Here is an 18321-nt window from a genome sequence, read left to right as displayed (position 1 = left end):
ATGAACTGATACAAAGTGAATTGAGCAGTACATAGTAATAGCAATATTGTATGATGGTCAATGTGAATGATTTAACTATTGCAGCAATACAATGATCTAAGACAATTCTGGAGAACTCATAATGAAAAATGCTATCTACTTCCAGGGAAAGAACTAATGGAATCTGAATGCAGATCAAAGCATACTTTAAAAAAAACTAATTTTTGTGGGGGTTTTTTTGTTCTGTGTTTTCTTTCAAAATTTGACTAATGTGGAAATATGTTTTGCAAGACTATCATATGTATAACTAACAATTTGCTTGCCTTTTCAATGAAAGAGAAAAGGAATGAGGGCAAAAGAAATTTTAAAATTCAAAATCATAAAAAGTGAAGGTTAAAAATGTTTTATATGTAATTGGGAAAAATAAAATAATTTAAAAGGAAAAAATATTTTTGAGAAAAAATCATATCTAGCTCCATAACGTAAGGGTAAAAATTAGTTTACCAGGTTTCTTCCTAATAAGGCAATAAAGGCAACTGAAAAGCAGACCTTTTTTAACCTAGTTTCTATTTTTTACTAAAAGGTTCTTTCTGAGAAAAGAGACATTCCAAGGATTGGTGGTATATCTAGCAGTGTTTATGGTAGTAGGTTATAGGGAAGAGAGGCAGGGTAGAACCCTCACAAGCCCCTTAAAGAATTAAATTCTCATCATGAGGGGAAAGGAGGGATTGAAGTACATAGTTTCTTCTCTCTCATTCAATATGCTTTCACTTCTTCTGCTCATTACCTGAAATGGGCAAAGAGCTAACATAAAGCATCAGAATCCATAAGTTAATTATCTTCTAAATATGTTGCAATCCAAAGGACAGCAACTGTCTCTATTCCTGCCCAGCTCTCTATAAAGCTCTTCCCACTGTGGAAGGCCAGCAATGTGCAAACTGTCACACCAGAAAGCAGAGTGGACTTCTGCTCAGTCCTCAGCTACCCCTTCCTCAATCCACTTTAAATAAGCAGGATTTCCTTGGTCGATGGGAAGGCTGAAGAGTTCAGGAATTTCAAAAGGATGAACTGATCTAAAGGAAGAAAAAAAAAGATATGAATAAGCATAGTTAGAAAGAAGCCTTAGACCTTCATAGATGTACATATTTCATCTCATGTCCAATAGCCAAGAACAGTTTAGTCGATTATATTGGTTTGTTTTGTTTTGTTTAACCAGTGGCCTCAGTCCTCATCAAGGATCCTGACAGACAAAGCCTTGGAGACTTTTGCTCTCTAATATTTAAAGAATTTGTTGTGGCAAGATAATTGTATAAATACATATGTATATACTGGATTTAACATATATTTCTACAATGCTTAACATATATTGGAATACTTGCCATCTAGGGAAGGGCATGGGGAAAGAAGGGGAATTGGAACACAGGGGTTTTGCAAGGGCTAATGTTGAAGAATTGTCCACATATATGTTTTGAAAAATAAAAAGCTTTAATAAAGAAAAATAAAGAATTTGTGGTTTTATCACCAGAATACCAGTGCAGATCATATTCTATCATTGACTTAATAAATTAGTCCCAATGAGTGACTGGGTTTCAGAAGATTGAGGTGACTCTCCCACAGTTGATGAGCATCATAGAAATTATTTGAAGCTGGGTGACCCCATGTGCAGCATTTCTATTCTATTATGTTGTCTCTCTCTTTCTCTGTCTGTCTCTCCCTCCTTCTCTGTCTCTGTTTCTGTTTCTCTCTCTCTCTCTCTCTCTCTCTCTCTCTCTCTCTCTCTCTCTCTCTCTCTCTCTCTCTCTCTCTCCTCCGTCCCCTTCCCTCCCTCCTCTGTTCTCTCTCTGTGTCTCTGTCTCTCTCTGACTCTGTCTCTGTCTCTCTTTCCCTACCCCCTCTCTTCTCTCTCTCTCTTTCACACACACACACACACACACACACAAAGTAAGAGTGCCTGTTGTTAATGTTAGCTTACTTGGGGGAATACAACTTCAGATATCTCACCTGCATAAGTGCATAAGTAAACATACAGAGAATTTCCTGAAAACTATTAATACCATAGTTCCTGTTCAGTCAGCCCCACCAGCTATAATGTAATACCCCATCCATATTGAATATCCATAAGGACTATGGCTATTTCCATGCACAGGCTCATTTAAGTATGTGCACCTTTGACTATATCTGGGATATTCATCAGATTCAGATCCAAGGAAAGGACTAAAGATAGGTTGATGGAAAAGAAAATTCTCACCTGATGTAGTTAGAGAGTTCATGTATTTTGGAAGTCTTCGTTTTCACTAACTGTTCAAAAGAAACATCGGTGTTTCAGAAATTCATTTCCAAATTATGTGATGACTTTTTTGCCTCTGCTGAGTCAACTGATGCAGTTTTATCTCCCTGACACTGAAACTACGGATTTCTAATAAGATTCTCAGGAATGACCCAAAGTCTTATACACAAAATTTAGCAGAGATAGAGATATGCCCCTTATTCATCCATAACATAAATGGGAATCACAGTAAGTGATTTCTAAGGCCCTTTTCTTCTTGAACATTGCATGTTCTTAAATTCATTTCAGCTATGATATTCTATAGTCAGGTCCTTTTCACCCTTATGGTCTTATGAGATTTCTGTTTTAAAAACTGAAAATGATAAAAAGGAGGTGGGATGAATTTCTCTTCATTAGTTAGTTATTCTACCTTGTCCCAGACCTTTAGAGTTGGACTGGTAATTACTACTTACCAAAAGGATTTCAGTAGTTTCTTCAATCTCTCCCTTCCAAAAGTACCTAGAAGAGTTAACAAAATCATAGAAAAATATTATCCTGCTTTAAGGTTAGGCAGAGCTTCCTGAATTGCTATTCCCTTAATAGTATACCACCAGCTCATTCCCTGATAGTTAAAAATAACTAAGATGAGGAGAAAATTTTAAAACCTGCTCTACCCCATTTAATGAGGATTTCTAAGGAATGAGGACCAATCCTCTCTGTAACCTTATCATAGAGATAGAACACAAAATTCTAGACTCTTGGGGCCAGAAGGGACTGGAAGAGACCAGTTTCAATTTTTTTCTCTATTTGGGATCTCTCTGTATAGAATCTATGACATGTTCATCCAGTTTGGATATTTCCAGCAACAAGGAATTCACTAGTCCTTGTTATATTTTTGTACAACTCTAATTGTTAGTAAGTGCTGTCTTTAAAGGAACCAAATTCTGTAACTTCCTCCTATTGTTCCTAGTTCTTGAACCAAGAGATTAAGGAAGCTTACTCTGTCCACTGAACACCTGCTTTACATATCTGAATGTGAGCAATCCTCTCCCTTCCTTTCTTTGTGCTTCCCCCTTCTTTAGATTATTTAGTCTACTTTTCTACGTGGCTCCTCATATGAGATACTTTCCTAGGTCCCTTGCCATACTACTGCAATTCATGGATTCTTAAAGTGTGTCACTAGGAAGTAGACCAAAAGGCACTTAGTCAAAGCAGGAAATTAGGAGGATGAGTTCATCATCAGTACCAAAGGTAGATTTGGATAGGAAATGGGGTAAAGGCACATCACCATAAAAGGTCCTATGGTGGAGTGGAAAGGGAAGAATTGGTTTTAGAATCAGCAAATCAGCCAGGATTCAGATCCTGGCTAGGCTACTTACTTACCTATGTTACCATAGCAAGTCAGCTCACCCCTCTGGGATTTACTTTCTTCATCTTAAAGAAAGGGAGGGAAGTGGACCAGTTGATTTCTAAAGTCCCTTCTGGTACTAAATCTTATGATAAATAATGTATATTTCTTAAGACCTTTAACACAATGGTAGCACAGGCACACATGTTTTAATTCCATTAATTAATTGGTAGAGCAAGATGTGGGTAAAAGGAAAATGATATTATAAAGAGATGTGAATCTCGTAGGAAAGAGCAATGTTAGAATTATGTGTCTGAGCAAATAATTTAATGGCGAAGTTTAGTTATAAACAAAGATGTGCTGGAGTCAGTTCAAATTAGTCTCATAAGAGTACAAGATGGCTAGATTTTCAGTGGGAACATTTATGCCTCAGAAATTGGCAAATGCTAAAAATCAGAGCTTGAATTTTGTTGTTGGAACAAAATCGTCCAGATTTAATTACGTGACAGAGTCAATAATAATGCAGATTAAACTTAAAACTGTATCTTGCTTCCTTTTTCATCCTGAAGAGTTGGTTTTTAAACTGGTATACCACTGGTTATAATATATTAACAACTTTTTAACAAACTGATGTCCTTTGGGAGAAATGACATATATACAGGAAGTGATTATGATTATGATTATGATTATGGGGGAAAATGATGAGTCCTGAGACAGAGGAAAAGTGGAAAGGGAAGGCTGTGCAGAGAAAGGATATGGACTGGACTTTGAAGAACAAAGGGGAAGCAAAGAGAATATTCCAGCATGCATTCCAACATTAGCCATGTGATATGTGTGGGAGGACAGTGAAGAGATGCCAATTTAGATGGAGGAGAGGCTTCACATAGGGGCATGGTAAGAAATACATTTGGCCAGGCTATAGAGGCCCTTAAATGCCAGGGGGATGAAATGACATTCTGTGGGCGACCCAATTTCCTAGAAGTGTGCAAGAATCCTTATGTGTCATAATTCCCAGGTTATTAAAGCTAAAAGGGACATTAAAAATCATCTAGTCCAACATTCATTTTTAAGTGCTTATGGATATACTTCATTTTTACGTTATTTTTATATGTACACATATTCATTGTTTCTCTCCTCCCCACAAGGACTTATCCTTTGCCACAAAAAGAACTTCAGCGAAATGAACCAACAAATCAGCTGAGTCTGACAGTATACCCAGTGCTCCAAACCCATAGGGTCTCACCTCTGGAAGGAGAAAGAAAAAGAGAAGGAAGAGGAAGAAGAGGATAAGGAGAAAGAGGCAGAGAATAAAGAAGAGAAAAGGAGAAAGAGGAAAAGAATAAAGAAGAGAGGAGAAAGAGGAGAATAAATAAGAAGAAGAAGAGAAGGAAAAGGAAGAGGGAGAAGGAAAAGAAAGAGAAAAAGAATTTTTAAAAAGGAGGAAGAGGAAGAAAGGAGAATGCATTTTCTCCTTTCTTCAAGGATATTGTTGATTCTTAGAATTGCATAGCATTCATTTTCTTGCCTACAACATTCATCATCCTTTTTAGATTATCAGAAGTGAAGTTATTTGCCCAGTGACTAGGATGTGAAGCTAGTCTCTGACTTCTAGATGGCTTATTTGGTAATGTGCCATCCACTCCTCAAATTTGCTAGGAATTATATTGACTTTAATTTCCACATATTCTGTTTTTTGGTTCAGATACCCAACCAAATATTAAATGGCTATCATAGTCCAAACAATAGATTTCTTTTGAGAGCAGCAGTGTTAATAGAAATAGTTTTGTGCTACAAACTGTAGGGGATCTGTAATCTGATTAAGGCACAATGGACTTTCAGTTAGAAGATGTGGATTTGAATTGAGAATTCTCAACGTATTGCCTGTGATCTCTAAGACTCTGTAGACTACATGTTTTATTTAGATGAAATGAGAGTGATGAAGTAGAACAGCAGTTCTTACCTTGGGCCCTTTACCTTGTTTAAACGATTTTTTTTATATAACTATTACTATTTAGTTGATTTCCTTTGTAAATTGAAGTACTTTATTTTATGGATTAAAAAGGCCTGTAAACTGGAAATTGAGTGGATGCCCATCAGTTGGGGAATGGCTAAATAAGTTATAGTAAGAATGTCATGGAATATTATTGTTCTATAAGAAATGACAAGCAGGCTGATTTCAGAAAATCTTGGAAAGACTTACATGAACTGATGCTGAGTGAAATGAGCAGAACCAGGAGATCATTATACATAGCAACAAGATTATATGATGATCAACTGGGATAGACTTGGCTCTTTCAACAATGAAATGATCCAAGATAATTCCAATATATTTGTGATGGAAAGAGCCTCCGCATCCAGAGAGAGAACTATGGGTCCTGAATGTGTATCAAAGCATAGTATTTTCACCTTTTTGTTGTTGTTTGCTTGTTTGTTTTTTTCTTTTGATCTGGTTTTTCTTGCTCAGCATGACGAATATGGAAATGTGTTTGGAAGAATTGCATATGTTTAGTCTATTTTGGATTTCTTGTTCTCTAAGGGCGGGGGGGGGGGGGAGGAAGGGAGAAAAATCTGAAACGCAAAATTTTGCAGAAATAAATGTTGAAAACTATCTTTTCATATATTTGGAAAAATAAGAAGCTACTTACAAGGGAAGGAGGGAGGGTATATGTCCATAGATTTTACCAGACTGCCAAAGGGAGTCCATGATGCAAAAAAGTTTAGAACACTCCCTGGCCTTCAAGATCTCTTCTTCTGGGTCCTTTCTGGCTTTCAATTGTGTCTTTATCTTGTGAGTTATAGGGAGCCTTTAAAGGGTTTGGAGGGAGATTTTGGAGAGTGCCACGATAAAAGGATGGATTCCTACAACAGGTGTTGTTCTCCTCAGACACGCTCCTCTGAGGGATCCTTGGGTGAGCAATGAGGAGACTACAGTGCTGACATGAAGCCTGGCCCTGCACATAGCCCCTCCCACAGTGCCCAAGGTGGGAACCCCAACGGAGAGCAGACTACTCACAGAGAGGAGGCCCTCGGCAAGATATTCACACAGGTAGCCAGCTTCTTATCTAGGATGGTTCTGAGGCAGAGAAAGAAGAGGGGAAAGTGAGTGATTCAGAAAAGAATTCTCTGCCAGAATCCATTATCTTTGAACAGTGGACTGGCCTCTTGGGGATAAACTTAGTGGCTCCAGGTAGAAGTGTGTTGTTAAATGTTTTAACAATCGGCTCTCTTAAAAAAAAAAACAAACCCACCACATACACACTATAAACAAGACATATTTTAAGCTGTATTATTATCATTTCCTCCATCACTTTCTTAAATCTGAACAATCAACAAAACAATCAACTAAACCCTGATTTGTAGCATTTTCTCATTTCCAAAGAGTAAATGCTCCCAAAGAAAATTTAACCATCAGCATCCTTAGCTCCAAAGAAAAGTGTTAGGAAGCTCAAAACCTTCCTCTCCCAAGAACTACTGAAAAAGGTTAAGCCTCTCAGAAAAAGCTTGCTTATTGAAAGGATAGATTGCTAAAGACTTTGAAGAGTACCCTGGAATAGAAAAGCCTATGGTCCAGGAAGGCAGGGCCAGGAATTATAACAACACTCATTAGAGAGAACTTTAAGCTTTCCTGGGTGTTAAGCTTTCCAGGTTTTGTGAGGGAGAAAATACAAATGCTGCTAGCCCCATTTTAAAGATGAGAAGGCCGAGACTCAGAAAGGTGTAATCAAAAAATCCAAGATCACACAGCTAGCTGTGGACAGAAATAGGAGCCCAACCCAGGTTTTCAGAACTATAAGCTCCAAGTCCCCTGCTCTTTCCACATGCATGCTGCTGCCCCATTTCAAAGCCTGGGGAACCTTAGTTTGAGGGAACCTGAAAGTGTGCACTCAATAGAATGAACTTTCTTTGTTGTATTAACTGAGATTCTTTGTCCCATTAGAAATGACCCATTTTCTTCTCCCTCAAGTACTGGGCTGGAGTCTATTTAACTTTCCCCATTAGCTTTGCACCATAAACACCGCCTAGCTTTCTGCCACTCTTAGAGACAACACTCAAATTCCAGCATCTAAACAACCCTTTTAGTTGCATTGAGGATGGTAGAATAGGCTGTCTTGTTTCTACAGCAACTGCTGGGCTATTTACTCACTCCTAACAGCCACATTCCAGGATTAATCTCAATTTGCTTAATCAGAGATGGGTGGCAATAAAAAGTCAGGCCTGAGTGCTGAGAGAAAAAAATTTAACCCACTTCTGTCAGAGAGGGCAAAGAAGCATTACTTTTTTGGGGGGAGGAGGGAAGAAAGGGGAATTGCTGAATTTGTTTTCATAGGATCTATCTGATTCTCAGCTCTATTAATTATTTACCTGTGTGACTTTTGGCACTTACTTCCCACTGGACTTCAGTTCCCTGTCTCTAAAATAAGGGAATCGGACCAAATAGATCCCTAAGGTCCCTGCCACTTCTCAGTCCTATTTTTCTAACAGCTCATGTATTCTGCCAAAGGAGAGATGTCTCAGCTCAGGAATGGTGAGGGAAAGGTTGAATGACTCAGCTCTCTTGCCAGTCAGATCTCACAACAACCGCCCATCCTCCAGCTCTCAACCACTTGGGGAACATGTCTAATGTTGTTATTGGACTTAAATTCAAAACACCCATACACACATCAATAAGTCATGTAAGAATACCCAGATCCTCCTTCTGTACTCAGGAAACAAAGGACTAAACAAAAGCCCTTGCAGCCAGGGGAAACAGGTCTGCTGGCCACACTGTAACCAGAGCCTGTAGAAGTCATTAGCCCTTAGGAAGAAGAGATCAGCTCTCTTTCCCAGGAACTTTGACGACTATGTTATGAAACCACTTGGCCCTGGAAGATAAGTTAATGCTTTGGAGCAACAGAAAGGAACAGAGAGGGACAAGACAGAAGATTGTAATTTGCCACGATGTTTGCAAAGCTCTTGAGGAATGCAAACTGGGAAGGGGCCCTGAATTAGTAACAAGTTAAAGATGGAGGAAATATTGCTTCAGTTTAGGAAAACCGTCCTAGAAACCCAGACTAAATGAGATGGGATTCTCCCATGAAGGACATGAAGCTGTGGCGGGGATGGGGGAAAGTGCTTGTTCTGTCGGTTCTCTCCTTGGGAAGCAGGACTTAGTAAGGGACTGAGCCCCTGCCTTCTGTCTCATTGTCTGACCTTCTAAGGTTTCCAGAGGAAAAAGTGACAGCCATAATCAACTTCATCTCAGTTACCAGAAAAAGTTTTGACTATTCGCGTGACTTTGGACAAGCTACTCAACCACTCTGGTCCTCAATTTCCCCATTTGTAAAATAAGTGATTGACGTTAAAGGCCTTTAAGGTCTTTTGTAGCGCTAAAGCTATAATCCTATAAATGTCTCCTAACTATAGTCTCTATACATGGCAACTGGGTAGCTCAGATACATTCTTGGAAAGGTCATGGGTTCAGATCTATGAAAAGATAGAAGGGAATTTAGAGACTGATTAACCACTAGGACCCTCATAATCTCCTAATCTGTAATAAAGGCAAAATAAATTTTTCACTTACCATGTGAGAGTTGTAAGATGCTTAAAGCAAAATACAAAATTGAGATATTAACCTTATAGGATAATAAGATTTGGAGCTAAGGAGGATCCTCAAAGTCATTTGGTTCAAACCCTTTCATTTTATAAGTGAAAATACTAAAGTAGAGAAAAAGAAAAGAAATTACTTACCCACAGTCATACAATGGAGTAATATCAGGAGTGTAACTAGAACCTGTTGATTGACATCCCCATTCAGTAGGAACAACAATGCTAGCCCAGAGAAACAGATGTATGACCTACCCTACCCTACCCTACCCTTGCCTCCCTTAAGATCCTTTGTATCCAGAAAGTTTCTGGGTCTGTTTTCTGTCCTCTGGGCTCCTGGTTTTGAGAACACAGGTCCCTGTGGGGAATAGTGGGAGAGTCACATACTGCAGGGCTGGGGTAAAGTAGGCACTGAATAATTCATGTCTTGCCTCAGGGAAGGGTATGAATAGTGTCCCTGTGTACTACAGGCCAGCGGTGTCACTAGTCCTGTGTTCCCTCCAAATTAAATATTAATATGAAGAAAATTAAAGAAAAAGACTCAGTAGAGGAGAAATGAAGCCAAAGCCAGAGTGGATCTGATCTTAGACCACAGTCATTAGTTTTCCACAAAAGGCCATTTAGTTCCAGAAAGGATGGGGTGCATTTTTCCCCCTTTTTGAGCATTGCAAAAAAAAAAAACAAAACCCTACCAACAACTGGTTGTAAATAAGGAAGGAGGGGGCCCAACAGGCTAAATAGGGCTGTTCTCCATCTTGCTTAGTTGCAATTTTCCTTACTGTTATCTTTTAATATGTGCAAGGTTATCTTGAGCTATTAGAAGAGGAAACAGGCTTGTTCTACTTGGTCCCAGAGGGCAAAACTCAAAGCAATCCCCCTATAGGGATGTAGGTTTTAATTTGACATAGGAAATAATTTCCTAGAAATGTGCCCCATCACCAGTGGAAACTGGCTTAGTTTACGACTTATAGAGACACCCCATCAAAGTAGCTAGCCTCTTGATTGGTATTCTGTAAGGAGGATTCATACTTCATACTAGGTTTGTACAGAATAACCTCTAAGATCACTTTCCTCTCTAACATTCTATATTCCCATTTTGATTCAATTGACCCTGAGGGAATTAAGGAAATTAGGACAACAAGTGGCTAATTGTGGGAATTGAATGAGCCAACCATACTGATTCCATCTTCTGACTCAATTTAGGAACTAGCTTAGTTTCTATTCAAATTGTGAGTTTAGTCCAATTTTTGTCCTGTGAGAAAACTTTATTCAGTTGTAGAATTGGGAGAAAACTTTTTCATTGTTTGAATTTAACTTGTGTGACTGGGAAACTGAACCACCTCTACCTGCTGTGTAGAGACCTTTAACCAAGGATCTAGGTTATGATGACCAGGAATTTAGTCAGATCCAAAGACTGATACAAGATTTTCCCACAATTCTACATCTCAAGCAACATACATATATGGTCCCATAATGTTTGATGAGTAATTTACCCTTCTTTTTCACCTGTTCACTCCCTCCCAACTTGGAGAGTCCCTAATCTTGCAAACAATTAGAAATCATATTTCCTAATGTTATTTTTCCTTTTAATTAGCTGGTCCTTTTTGTTAAGTTGTTTTTAATATATAAAAATCGGTATACCTCTATATTACAGGTGAGTGCTAAAGTGAGGAAAGGCTTGGTCCCAATTTGTTTGGTAATTGGCATGTACTGTTTAATAAAACCAGAGTCTCAGAAGATCAAGCTTTTGTTTTCTTCAGTCATTTCCTTTTACCTACTACACCCCTGAAAACTGACAGCAGAAAAGTCTTTAAATACTTTAAATATCCTTGAAAGAATATGAATCCTAATTGTAGGCTTTCATTCCACTGGACATGAATTAGCATCTCTGAGGCTGAACCTCAAAAATTTTAAAAAGCCAATTCAAAATATGAATTTCAGGGTGTGTGTGTGTGTGTGTGTGTGTGTGTGTGTGTGTGTGTGTGTGTGTGTATTAGGGGGAAGGATCAGAATCAAGCTCACCAGTCTTTTGGAAAGAACAGTACTATTAGTTAAATGACTGGGTTTGTTTCTTGGTGATAACATTTAATAGCCATGGCCCAAGCAAGTTATTTCACCCTTCTGAGACCAAATTTCCCCATTTATAAAATGAATATAGTACTTGTACTTCCCTTATTTCATGTGGAAAATCTTGAAGTACTATATATGGAATTATTGTCAGTATCTTTCTTCTAACATCAGTATTTAGGTAGTTAGTAGAAAGAGCATTGGATTAGACATTAGGTAGGAAACCACAGTCTTGGCTCCAGGTCTTTCAATTTATTATTTATAAAATGGGAATAATAGCACTCCCCTGCCTACTTCACAGAGATATTTTGAGGATAAAAATATAAAAGTGATTTGAAAAGCGTAAAGTAAAATTATTTGCTATAAGGAATGGCACTCTGGGAGGGGAAAAAGGAAGGAGATAGTGTGAAAGATGGCGAAATTTAAGATATGAAAAAAACAAGAGACAAATTCTCTTTCACAAAAAGAAATTATAAAGTGGTATTCAAAGTCATGGAATTATGATTAAAAATAACACTACTTCACCTGAGACTTTCAAAGACTAATTGATTGTCTAAATAAAAATAGCAATAATGGTACTTTACATTAGTATAGGGCAAACGAAATAAAATAGGTGAAATGCTTTGTAAAACTTATCCCACTATATGTGATATGCTCACTAAATGTGAGGTATTATTGATATTCATCTTATACACCATTTCTTTTCATTGACACCAAAGGGTCCATCAAATCATAACCACTTTACTCCTAAACTCCTGAGTAGTTTTAGCCCATCAAAGGAACAACCAGAGCCCCATTCCCAAGGCAATATAACAATTCTGACGTCTTCCGGTCCCATCACTCTACCTGGCTATGTCTCTGGCAATCTGTTCATTGGGGCAGTTGACAAAGGCAACCGAGTGAGTCCCAGAGAGGTAACTGCCAGTAACCGCTGAGTGTAGATGGAGGCTGATGGTCCTCAGCATAGGGTATGACAGGAGGAAGGCCATTGCCACCTAGAGAAAAGTTAGGGGAAATGGATCAAGATTGCCTGTGTCTACTCAGTCCTTCAGAGAAACATAACCCTTGTGGAATCACATTCATTCATTCAATCATTGAGGTAGCTAGTTGTTTAGTGATAGAGGGCTGGATCAGGAAGACCCTGAATTCAAACTAAGGCACATTGTGTGATCTTCAGCAAGTCACTTAACTTCTGTCTGCCTCAATTTCCTCAACTGTAAAATGGAACTAAACATACCACCTACCTCCTGGAATTGTTGTAAGGGTCAAATGAGATAATATTTATAAAAGTGCCTAACAGTGCCTGGAACATAGCAGGCATGATATAAATACTTTCCCTTTCATTCATTTGACAAACACTTATTAAATGTCTCCAGTGTAAAAAACAGTGTGCTAGGGACTAGACAGATAGAAAGTTTGGATAAAACATAGTTCCTGCCTTCAAAGAGTTTGTAACCTCAAAGATGGATAAAACACAAACATACAATATTGCACTAAAATAAATGGACCAAATAGTTGCAAAACAAGCTACTATGTGAGGTCCATCTGACCTACATTAAAATTATGGCACCCATATTGGCCCAGTACTTAGCTTAAGATTCTGTTTTGCCTCATATATATCTGCCTGTCTTATAGGCTTACAAGGTTTCAGAGTTGGAAAGGACCTCAGAGAACATTTGTTTAGTCCAAACTCTGCCTGAATAAAAACACTCTCTAAAATATCCTCCCAAATATGGTCGTCTGGTTTTGCTTGAATACCTCCAGTAGTGGGAAACTCCTGTCCTTAGCTACAGCCCATTACAGTGTAATATAGTGTGAAATGTTATGAAGCTATTCCTCATATCAAACTTAAATTTGTCTCTCCACAAATCCTACCCATCCACCTCTTAATTTCCCCTTATGGAAATAAGCAGAAAAGATCCAATCTTTCTTTCACCTGGAAGATTTCCAAACCCTTGAAGAGGATTATCATCATCTTTGCCTTGAATCTTCTGTTCCCTATGTTAAACACCATCCTCATCTGACATGCTCTCAAGACCCTTCTGTATCCTGTGTCTTCCTCAGGACTCTCCCTAGCTGATTGGCTTTCTTTCTAAAATAAGTCATCCTGATGAGCATAGTAATCTAGATGTGGTCTGACAAAGGAGACTGGGAATTCACTTCTCTAGTCCTATATCCTTTTTGCTTAATATAACCTACGGTCTCATTAGTTTCATCCATTAAAATCCCTTTCAGACAAACTTCTGTCTAACCACAATTCTACTATCATGGAACTACGAACTGACTTCTTGAAGCCACGTGTCCAACTCTAGCTTCTTCTGACCAGGGAATATGTCTGAGTGTGTACTCCTCCCATCCCCAATTCTAAAACATAAGCCCTAGCTAGGTACGTGGTGAGTACATCAGAGGAGCGACACAAATCCTTAGGACTAGTCCTCCATCAAAGTACTACTGTGCTTGTGTCGGAGTGCCTGGATTCGGATCCCAAGTTGGATGGATAAGGACACTGCATTTGACCTTGGGCAAGCTTAAGTCCTTTGGGACTCGGGAAGTAAATCAGAGACTGGATAAACTCTCAGGTCTATTCCAAGTCTAAATCCTATGATCCTAAGTATTTAACATTAGACAAATCACTTAGCTTCTCCTGAGCCTCGGTTTCCTCATTTGTAAAATATAGATAATACTATCTACCGCACTTACCTCCTTGGGCTTTTATGAAGTTTAAGATAAGACATCTGCTGTTAAAGGATTTTCTAAAGTATTTTTACTTGATTTTTTTTTTCAAATTCCTTTAACATCTATTTTACCATCATACAAATAGAGAAAATATTTTTTTTCTTTTTTAGCAAGAAAAGGTGTCAGGAACAAACACTAGCACCTTCAGAAGAGGAACTTCCAGCATTTTCTCAGCATGGACCCCCAGAGCTCTCTGGAAGGACTCCGGCACTTAGGGCGCCGCTGGATCTCCACCCTTTTTTGCCTGGACTTGCTCAAATGCATTTCTGTCCTCCTCTAGCTCCCCAGTCTCTCCGCCTCTGGCCGGCTCCGGTCTTCTGGCGGGGTGCGGCCGCTATCTTTACTTTCTGAGTACGGCGGGCTGGTTTTTCTCTGCCAGAGCCGCGTCTCTCTCCTCATCTACCTCTCTGCCTGGGCCGTCCAAGTGCTCTAAAATCAGCCAGCCCCTTGAAGGAAAGGGTTCAGACCGTGGCATGTGGCGGGTTTTGATGATGACGATGATCACATCTGACTGAATGACAGACTGTCAGGACTGGAAAGGATCTCCCGGACTTAGGTCATCCAGCGCAACCTGCTTGCCCGGCGGGGAAGGACCAGAGGGGGAGCGACAGGCGGGAAGAAGCAAGGCAGAAGGGACAAATCAGAACAGGGCGTCCGGGAGACGGAAAGTCGGACCTTCCCAGAACCCTCAGGTTTGCTCCAAAGAGAGAACGGGAGACCAAAGCCTCGGGCACAGGGGCGGCCCGAGCAACTTGACAACCCGCTCCCTGCGAGAAAGCCCGGTCCGAGGGCACCGAGCACGGCCAGACAGAGGGCAGTTTTGACGCTGTGCTTTGCATTAAAGACAAGCAGACGAGACAAGAACGGTCCTTAGCGGGGGGAGCAGACGCCTGAGAATTAATTTAACGGTGATTCGAGCGCGTTGGCGGCGCCGGCTCTCCCCGGCCCCGCGGGGCTCGGCTCCGGCTTCACAGGTGGGCCGCGCCCTCCCCGGGCTTCCCGCGGAGGAGGGCGCGGGAGGAGGCAGAGCCCCGCTCTCGCCCCGCGGCCCGGCGGCCATTCGCGCTCGCAGCCCGGACTGGGGGCAGAAGCCCGGCTCGGGGGCTCGCCGCGCGCCACCTGTGCGGCGGCCGCTGCCCCGCCCTCTCCGGCCCGGGTTCTCCCCCGCAGAGCTCGCTGCGCCCCCTCGGGACCGAATCCCAGGCCCCCAACGGCTCTCTCGGGCCGGGCACTCACCAGGAGGCAGCCGGGGCGGAGGCAGCTCTGGGCAGCGAGCGGCGGCCAGCGCGGCGCGAGCCGGTCCATGGTGCCCGGGGGCTGGGCGCGGGGCCGGGGCGGGGGCGCCTTCCTCAGGCTCCTCCCTCGGAGAGCCGCCGGGGGCAGCGGCCGGGCTCCTCCGCCTGCCGCTGCCGGACCGGCTTTTCCAGCCGGGTTTCTGCCCGTCTCGCAGACGCTCGCGTGCCCGAGCGGCCGGCTCTGCGGCGGGCGGCGGGCAGCCGGGGCGCCGGGTACTAGCGCGCCGGTTCTGGGCGGCGTGTGGGGCTGGAAGGAAGCGCCCACCCAGTCCGGGACTCTCCTTATACCGAGGGGCAGGCTCCAGGAGAAAGCGGGGTGTCTGAATGTGCTGTCACTCGGGGAAAGAGGGGAAGGGACCGTGGCTGGCTCAAAGACTTCCTCTGCCAAAGGAGGCCATCGACTCGTCTGCGATTTCCCGTCTTTTTAAGCATTAAGTGGAGGCCGGAAAAGTGACTTACCTCTCCTGGCCTGCACACGGTGCACCTGTGACATGTTGCTGGCGTGACACGTATCAGAGGCGAGTCCTGAACCCAAGTGTTCCTGTTTCTAAGGCTGCTCCTTGACCAAAAATCATAATGATCTTCGTAATTGTCGAGATGATTTGTGCAATGAATATATTAACAATTTAGATTTCTCAGAGCTGCTGCTTCTGGCCAGGGAGTCAGTCTCACAATGCAGCATGAAATGATCAATCAATTCTTTTTTTTTTTTTTTTAAATAACTTTTTGTTGACAGAGCCCATGCCTGGGTAATTTTTTACAACATTATTTCCCTTGCACTCACTTCTGTTCCGATTTTTCCCCCCTCCCTTCACCCCCTCCCCCAGATAGCAAGCAGTCCTATATATGTTGAATATGTCATAGTACATCCTAGATACAATGTATGTGTGCAGATCCAAACAGTTCTCTTGTTGCTCAGGGAGAATTGGATTCAGAAGGTAAAAATAACCCAGGAAGAAAGATAAAAATGCAAACAGTTTACATTCATTTCCTAGTGTTCTTTCTTTGGGTGTAGCTGCTTCTGTCCATTTTTTGATCAATCAATTCTTGACAACATTCTTCAGAACTCAGATCCAGTTCCCCGCCAAGTAACAACCTGTGATTTGAAACAATCATTTCTGGATTGTTCCCATGGGACTGGAGAACACCCCTATGGTCCTGGATTCCTGAGTTTGTCATGGGAGAGCAGTTAGGCTCTGAAAATGATTGTGTGGCAATCCACCTTCTCCCTCCCTTCCTACTTAGGATTTGTGTATAAAATCTTTACCTTTCCTGCAACAGAAAGGAGTTCCTGCCCAGGAAAACTTCCAACATGCAAACTGTATTCCTCCTTCTGATAGAGATTAATTAAACTGCTACTTGATCTTTAAAGCCTGTCTCTGTTTTGTGTAGCTTCAGCTTCTCAGAGTTTAAAAACCAAGACTGTAGAATTCTGTTAACACCGTCTAACTTTGTATTACCCCTGGTTGCTATCTCACAGATAATAACAGCTAGTATTTATGTGGTGCTTTGAAATTTGCAAAGTACTTTTTATTTTCAACCTTGAGGAGCTGCTCCTGGGTTTCTATAAGGGCTGAAGGTATTATAGTCACTCCCTGTTCTGTTCCTTGGCCCAAGCTATTTGGGCAGGCTTCAATCCTGCTGAGTTTGGTCTCTAATTGAGGGCAATTATTCACTTTTCTTTTCTTTTTTTTAAACTTTGGGAGAATTTTTTTCCTTTTTTTTTATAGTTTTATTAAGAACATAAAATTAATTTTTGCAAATTTCCCTTCACTATTTTTTCCATCTTTTCCCCTTCCTCCCTCCACCCCTCCCTAAATGGGGCAACTCATTCATGTTACACAGTTAAAGTATATCTTAGATAAATATATGTGGCAGATCCGACAGTTCTCTTGTTGCACAAGAAAAAAGTAAAAAATAACTTGGGAAGAAAAACAAAAGAAGTAGTCCAATTCATTTCCCAGTGTTTTCTCTGGGTGTAGCTGATTCTGTCCCATTGATCAATTGGAACTGAATTGGATCTTCTTTTTCGAAGATATCCATTCCATCAAATACATCCTCATACAGCATTGTTGTTAAGTGTATAATATCCCTGGTTCTCTCATTTCACTCACTCAGTCTCCAGGCCTTTCTGAAATCATCCTGTGGTCATTTCAAAAAATTATTGATAGTATTCATATACCAAAATTTATCCAACCATTCTCCCCAATTAAGGGCATCCACTCAGTTTCCGTTTCCCAAAAAACAGAGCCACCACAAATATTTTGAATGGTCCCCCTTCTTTTATTTCCTTTGGGGTATAAGCCCAGTAGTAACACCCGGATCAAAGGGGATCAAGTTTGATAACTTTTTGTATAGTTCCCAAATTGCACTCCAGGATGGTTGGATTCATTCACAACTCCACCAACAATGACAATGTCCCAGTTTTCCAAACCTCCAATTCACTATCTTTTTCCCTGTCATTTTAGCCAATCTGACAAGTGTGTAGTGATGTCCAGAGTTATCTTAATTTGCATTTTTGATCAATATGATTTGGAACACTTTCAATGAGTAGAAAAGCCCAGTTTCATCATCTGAAAATTGTTCATATCCTTTGACCGTTTATCAATTGGAGAATGGCTTGATTTCTTATAAATTAGAGTCAGTTCTCTATATATTTTGGAAATGAGGCCTTTATCAGAATCTTTAGCTTGAAAGATGTTTTCCTAGTTTATTGCTTCCCTTCTAATCTTGTTTGTATTAATTTTGTTTGTGCAAAAGCTTTTAAATTTGATATAATCAAAATTTTCTATTTTGTGATCAATAATGATCTCTAGTTCTTCTTTGGTCATAAATTCCTTCATTCCTTCCTCCTCCACAAGTCTGAGAGGTAAACTACCCTATGTTCCTCTAATTTATTTATAATCTTGTTCTTTATGCCTAAATCATGAACCCCATTTTGATCTTATCTTAGTGTACAGTGTTAAGTATGGGTCCATGCCTAGTTTCTGTCATATTAATTTCCAGTTTTCCCAGAAATTTTTGTCAAATTGTGAATTCTTATCCCA

The 18321-nt window shown here is 40.7% G+C and overlaps 1 protein-coding gene across 3 annotated transcripts; it reads right to left on the bottom strand.

Moving 5' to 3' along the window:
* Nucleotides 1-397: 397 nt before the first annotated feature.
* On the bottom strand, nt 398-15360 carry LOC100931533 (protein CutA homolog). Of its 3 annotated transcripts, none has more exons than XM_031954208.1 (6): nt 15216-15360; nt 12090-12238; nt 6607-6666; nt 2719-2764; nt 2228-2277; nt 398-1052 (listed from the first exon to the last, which is right to left on the bottom strand). In XM_031954208.1, exons 1-6 carry the CDS (start codon nt 15282-15284, stop codon nt 950-952), a joined length of 477 nt encoding a protein of 158 aa, XP_031810068.1. In that variant the 5' UTR covers nt 15285-15360; the 3' UTR covers nt 398-949. The 3 variants fall into 3 exon arrangements, with proteins under 3 accessions (XP_031810068.1, XP_031810069.1, XP_031810070.1); XM_031954209.1 differs by lacking the exon at nt 15216-15360 and adding an exon at nt 14122-14809; XM_031954210.1 differs by lacking the exon at nt 15216-15360 and adding an exon at nt 13944-14098.
* Nucleotides 15361-18321: the final 2961 nt, after the last annotated feature.

Source organism: Sarcophilus harrisii, chromosome 2 (assembly GCF_902635505.1).
Source record: "Sarcophilus harrisii chromosome 2, mSarHar1.11, whole genome shotgun sequence".
Lineage (NCBI taxonomy): Eukaryota > Metazoa > Chordata > Mammalia > Dasyuromorphia > Dasyuridae > Sarcophilus > Sarcophilus harrisii.
This window is presented reverse-complemented; position numbering and strand designations above follow the sequence as displayed.